Consider the following 6,566-nt stretch of genomic DNA (forward strand, 5'->3'; position numbering starts at 1 on the left):
CATATCAGGAACAATCAAGCAGAAAGAAAAAAAATTTTAATTAAAAATCTAATTGTGAGTTTTGTAAAAATGGAGCAAAGGATCAAAATATGGAATAAAAATTGTATTTCTGATCAAAGTAAGTCTCAAAATTGACTTAACTTGAAAAATTTATTATTTTTATAAATAAAAAATTTCAAATACATTAAAATAATATTAATGTGAATTGTGTAGGAATGTTTCTTCGACAAAATTCTTTATATATTTTTATAAAAGAAGAAGTGAGGCTTTTGAAAAATTTGAAATTTGGCGCCGTTCTTTGTCGGCATGATAGTAGTCACGTGATTCACAATGTCGAAGATGGCAACGAGGAGTGACAGAAAACGTAGAGTGGTCGAGAAACCGGCACACGAGAGCACCGCTTTCTATCATTGGGCAATAAACCTTTTGGGTAATAAAATATTCGCTCTCCCACGTAAAAAAGTCACGCTTCCGGCGCGATCTGCGATCGAGGGGTCGTTTTAAAAGTGAAATAATCCTTGTTCCAACGGCACAGGTCTTGGTTTCGGTTGTTTGCATCGGTGGCACGTATCCACGCTGTTCGAAAATGATCGACACTTCTCTCACCTTTCGGAGATCGAGCGAGAAATGTCCTTCCGGACAGAGATGGTATGATAATAGGTGATGATATCGTTTTATAGTCATACACGACATTTTTTGAGGCAAATCGATTCGTGTAGAAATCTATATCGACCGAGTCGAAGCGCCTTTGTCTAACTTCAAATCGAACGGTTTTTTTTCGAACTCAATATCGTACTGAGATTAAGGCAACTTTGAGAATTTCCACAAAAATGCTCATTAATTCTTTATATAAAATACACACACTGATAGTACACTGAGAAAAAATGGCGACTAAATTTTTAAATTTAATAAATTTTTTGTTCGAATATTTACGTATTTAACTTAAATATTTAAAATATTTGAATTTTCTTTGAAGTATTTATATATTTAACTTAATTACATATATATTTAGCTTAAATGCATAAATTCTTATACTGAAGAAATTCAATCAAATTGAAAAATTTAATCAAGTTAACAACTTTTGTTCTCAGTGTAAGGAATAATAATAGTTTATAGGAGCCCATTAGAGAAAGATTCATGTTCACATTTTCTGAATACTAATTCATATTGATCTGTAATGACTTCAATAGCGATATAATCGAAAAGAATGAAAATATCGTTTTTTTTTTAGTGCAGCATGCTTGTTCGACATTCTATCTAATCAAAAGTATTTCATCGCCAAAAACATTTTCGAACATTGTTTATGCTAATAACAATTTAAGACTGTTGGAATATCAATTTAACAACATTGATATTGATGAATACTGCAAGTTTGAAGAAATGTTGTCTACACATGGAAAACGATTAATTCAACTTAAATCTTAAAACCATATAATTATCTAACAGTCACAATTTTCTAAGAACATTTAATTATAGGTTTAGAAATTTTAATTGATGCCAAAAATATAAGTAAACGACAAAATAAATATAAGTAGACAGTTATAATTTTGATTTTTAAATTTAAACGAGGATTTTCTTATATTTTCTGAAAGATAATATTGATAGAATTAATTTTTTTTAAAATAACGTTTCTATGTACTTAGAAAAAACAAATGTAAAGATTATACGAAAAATATTTATGACATTTGTATATTTAATACAGTAGAAACAAATTTGTACTTAATATGATATGTATATACATATATATGTGTGTACGTTTTACAAAAGTAAAATGTTCAATTTGTGTATTATTTTATATATTGCAATATTGTTTCTTTCATTGTAAAATTTATTATTTAAATATAAAAATTAATACATGTATATGTATTAAAATTAATAAATAAATTGAAATTGATATAGCATTTACCATTTGCTTTCTTTCGAAATATCCTTATTTAAAATACATTTAATACTATTTTTTCTACATTATTAAATGCGTATAACAAAACATTTTTGTTTAATTGTAATATGTATCAGTAAGTATAATATAAATATAAAAATAATATCAATAAAATATTATACACGTTACACGAGTAGTTATATTGAACAAGCTACAAGCGAAATTTCTTAATGCCTACAGCTGTGTTTTCTTTTTTTAGGGGATGTATTATTCCTATTATAAGACCATCGCCGAATCTAAAGATTTTTTCGATGGAATGGACAAGCTCAGCCACGACAATCTTTCAGAGTACAACAACGTCATTGATGCCAGCAAAAAATATAGTCTTTTACCTGAGGTAATTTTGTTTCAATAAAATTTCTTCTCTTTTATCCAAATTTGAATATGATTTTATATTGTTATCCGTTGTATAGATCATAGCGGGTTTCCTTTATCATATTGCGAGGAATCTTGGTGTCATATCTCAAGAACAATGCTGGCAGGTAAGACTTGTAAAATTTCTTTGTAAAGCATATCAATGTTATAAAATACTTACAAGTTGATCACTTTCAGATAGAGAGAGGAGACGGTTTGCCGCCTGTAACTAGCTGTGAGGGCCTGGGTGTGCCTGTATACTTCTATTTAGAGATAGTCTGGTCTACCACAGTTGTCACAGCAGCAGTACTCTTTTATTACGCAACGTACTTGAGCAATTCCATTTACGGTGGCTTCATAACGATCCTATTCTTCTTCTTCAATCACAACGAATGCACTCGCGTTCAATGGACACCGCCGTTGCGAGAAACTTTCGCGTATCCCATGTTACTTTTTCAAATGTACAGTGTTACCATGGCTATCAGAAAATATACGAAACATGATACGGATAAAGAACCAGCTGCGTTGAGGAACAGAACTAGGCAAGGACTATTCATGGTGAGAATAGAAACAATTTTGTTATTCGATATACATTCTATATCAAATATAGATATATTTCAAATAAATAGTATATATATGTTTAATATAATAATTAATTTAAACTATTTATTACATAATATAATATGTTTGAAATATAATATTTAAATATATAATTTTATTTTGCTTTTTCAGGATATATTTGGCTCGACAATTTGCAGTTTGTGCACCTGGCAATTTTCACACTTCATTTTCATTACGCAGATTGTAGCCATTCTCATACTAAAATGGCTGAGGATCGTTCCGTACGAGTTCTACAAAATTTTTTGTATGGCGCACGCTTTAGCTATCGCGACAGCGACTAAAATAACAAATGGGACTCTTATAATTTGTTCGCTCTACACGTGCATCATAATCAGCAGTAACGTGGCCAACCTTATAATTAAACTGTCCCGATTTCAAAACATCAAGCGTGAAATCATTCTCGAAATTGCTGTAACGATAACTCTTACAAACTGGATAAAATCCTACGTTTTGTATTCCCAAGATGACGCCCACGTGTTTAACATATTAAAGTCGAAATTAATGAACTATAGAGATTTTCACACTATGCTTTACACGTGCTCCGCAGAATTCGACTTTCTGCAATACAAAACTTACGAGGCGATCATCAAGACCTTGCTACTACCAACAGCGATACTCGTCGGTATGCTTGCACTGTATTATTGGTACAGAAATTTCAAGACGAGCAGTTATCCATGCTGCATAGAGGCCGATATGGCGTACAACGGTCTGCAGACTGGCGCCTTCATCATTATCGCCATTTTCATTATGAGATTAAAGCTGTTTATGACGCCGCATCTCTGCATAATAGCTGGTGCCGTGTGTAGCAAACGATATCTTGAAAAAATCGGCTTGAAAGGAGAACTGATGCGGCTTGCTATTGTTATTCTCTTACTGGGTGGTATGTCGTACCACGGCTTCGACAGATTCCAAGAGGAACGCGGATTTATAGGTGATTATATAATAAAATAAATTTAAATCAATTGGCTTTCTACAACGTTTCAATTGCTTTGTATTTTTGCGCAGGTGAATATAGTAATATTGAACAAGAAGAGTTATTTGAATGGATAAAGAGTAATACGCCGAAACACGCCGTGTTTGCGGGAAAAATGTCGTTGATGGCGAACTTGATGCTGTCGACTAGGAGACCGATCGTTAATAATCCCTACTATGAAAGCAAAGAAATGAGGTAGATTTAGATCAAGAATTAAATGACAATTAATGGAACATATATATCTTAAGTGTCTAAAATGAGACTTAAGACTGTAATATTTTTGTAGAAAAATGAGAAGAGATACAGCAGTCTTGTATTGCACGAAAAAAATTTTACTGCAGCATCTAAAAATTTAACTAGGTACAAATAAGAAAATAATTTTATGTTGGGTCATCAAAATAATTATATAGAATGTTCAAACATAATGTTGCAGCAAACAGTTTTGACAACCAAGTTAAGCATCTGATATAATTATATTATTTTTAAATGACACAACGTAATTATTTTCAGATCTGTATTTGAGCAAAATTGTATGATCTTTCCGCGAAGATCTTTTTCCATTTTTCCACAAAAAATTCATAAAATTATACTCTTATTTTAACTCACTTAGACTTGTGTGCTGCTTTAACGTTATTACGATCTTGTTTAAAATTATACCTATTATTTATAAATATTTGATGTTATTGTAGGGATAGAACCATGAAAGTCTATGAGATTTTTAGTCGGAAAGATGCCGCCTCTGTGTATTCTTCTTTGAGAAACATGAAAGTTAGTTACGTCGTATTAGAGGAACCATTGTGCCTTGGATTTGCAAACATGTAAGTATGAAAAAAGCGCAAGTACGACAACAATTACGTAATATGGAATTTTATTTTTTTAGGCCGCGAGGATGTCAAATGATCGATTTATGGGACGTGGCTGATAATGGAGCGTCGAAAGCGATCAACAAGCCGCCTCTATGTCCCCTTTTATTCAAAGGAAACGCGTATCCGTTTAGAAGAGCGTTTGTTAACAGCAATTACGTCGTGCTGCAATTGGATTATTCGCATTACGTAGAATTTAAACCAAAGACTTCAATGCCACTGCACTATCAGTTCTAGAGTTCTACGTTTCCAAAAAAAAGTAAAATCGAAAGAAGATGGAATGCCTCCGTGAGACTATAAAAGCCTATTTTTCTTAAAACAAAAATATCTATATATGAAGAAAAAATATATATATTTTTTTATATTATAAAAGTTCACGCGGGTAAGTTGAATATTAACACTGCGAACTTGAAAATTTTATCAAGTACAGCCTTTATGCAATTTGTGAAGGGGCATTAAATATTTTAAGAAACACAATGTTCCCAATATTATAAAAATCTGCTTGATATTTTTTATTTAATTAAAAAGAATTCAATCTTTGTTTTAAGAATCTTTTAAAACATTCACGGAAAGAATAGTCTAAAAATTTCGCTAGATTCAAATCTGAAAATAATTTTATTGAACTATTAAAATAATTATGTGCGATGCTGGTTGCTTGAGAATGTCAAAACTTTTTATGGCATTATCATCATGCGCAATCTACATAATTATCTTGATCAAATAAAATAATTTTCAGGCTTGTATCTAATTTTTTTAAATACTTCAACAAAGAAACTTTTTTATATATTGCAGCCAACAAAATACACAATGTGCAGAATATGTTCATAACTTTTTTACATTTTATACTAATAAATTATTAAAATTAGGTTGTTAAAAGTAAGAATTAATAAGAACAAAAATTAAGATAATGCCTCGTTTCACAATGTGATGTACATACTTGTGATAATTTTCCTATATTTAAGATTATTGCATACTTATCGATATGCTCGACTTATCGAATTTTGACAACGCGAATAGCTTCGAATGTATAAGTACTATATTTAATCGCATATTGTGTTCATATTCATCCGCTATATGACAAACATGAGACATTTGTGCCAACATAAAGCACTATTTATACTTATATAACCATTACGAATCGCATCTTTCAAGTTTAAATTTTTTATCGATTAACGAGCATTTCATAATACACATATTGGACAATAATTCTCCACACTTTATCAATTGTGCTTATTAACATTGCACAATTATTTAATCGTAATACGACCATAAATGTTATCGTAATTGTAATGAGATTATAAATAAAAAACGACATGCAAAAGATAATTATACAAGAAGATAAGAGTTCATCTTTTTCTCTGTTAGAGAATACACCAAATATAATAAATTTTTATTATATTTTAAGGGTTGTGTAAGTCGTTATATTTTTTTAACTAAATTAAGTAAAAATTAACGGCTTATAAAATTAATTTAGTTACGTTATAAGTTACATAAATAAAAAACTAACTCAGTTAAAAGTTACGTTAAGATTAAATTAACTCAAGTTAAATTAGAAATTAATTGTGAACAATACTATTCATATTAAATTAGAAATTCATAACTTTAAAAATTAAATTATTCAAAACAATTATAATATGGATTATTAAACAAATTTAATATTTTATTTGTAAATTAAGTTGATATGAAATTACAAACAAATATTGTTTTTTATATGGAAATGTATTTTTTTCATAATTTTTCTTTTTTTACATAAATTTTTAACTTTTTAGTAATCTAACTTAGTAAATTAAAGTTTGTGTTTTAAAGATAACTAGTT

At 29.7% G+C, this 6,566-nt stretch overlaps 1 protein-coding gene across 3 annotated transcripts; it reads left to right on the top strand.

Moving 5' to 3' along the window:
* Nucleotides 1-300: 300 nt before the first annotated feature.
* Nucleotides 301-6,087, top strand: LOC105196758 (probable C-mannosyltransferase DPY19L1). 3 transcript variants are annotated; one of them, XM_011162846.3, is made up of 9 exons: nt 301-430; nt 536-648; nt 2,139-2,276; nt 2,353-2,421; nt 2,492-2,851; nt 3,026-3,845; nt 3,920-4,082; nt 4,577-4,705; nt 4,768-6,087. In XM_011162846.3, exons 1-9 carry the CDS (start codon nt 331-333, stop codon nt 4,985-4,987), a joined length of 2,112 nt encoding a protein of 703 aa, XP_011161148.1. In that variant the 5' UTR covers nt 301-330; the 3' UTR covers nt 4,988-6,087. The 3 variants fall into 3 exon arrangements, with proteins under 3 accessions (XP_011161148.1, XP_025991247.1, XP_039315708.1); XM_026135462.2 differs by lacking the exon at nt 301-430 and having other exon boundaries at nt 557-660; XM_039459774.1 differs by lacking the exons at nt 301-430; nt 536-648 and having other exon boundaries at nt 2,198-2,276; nt 2,496-2,851.
* Nucleotides 6,088-6,566: the final 479 nt, after the last annotated feature.

This window comes from Solenopsis invicta, chromosome 2 (assembly GCF_016802725.1).
Source record: "Solenopsis invicta isolate M01_SB chromosome 2, UNIL_Sinv_3.0, whole genome shotgun sequence".
NCBI classification, from domain to species: Eukaryota; Metazoa; Arthropoda; class Insecta; order Hymenoptera; family Formicidae; genus Solenopsis; species Solenopsis invicta.

What these genes read in the sequence shown, in the direction of transcription:
- LOC105196758 (XM_011162846.3), top strand. Translation starts at nt 331, where the DNA reads ATGTCGAAGATGGCAACGAGGAGTGACAGAAAACGTAGAGTGGTCGAG. An exon ending in AATATAGTCTTTTACCTGAG is followed by an intron (nt 2,277 to 2,352) that starts GTAATTTTGTTT and finishes TCCGTTGTATAG; the next exon opens with ATCATAGCGGGTTTCCTTTA. An exon ending in CTAGGCAAGGACTATTCATG is followed by an intron (nt 2,852 to 3,025) that starts GTGAGAATAGAA and finishes TTGCTTTTTCAG; the next exon opens with GATATATTTGGCTCGACAAT.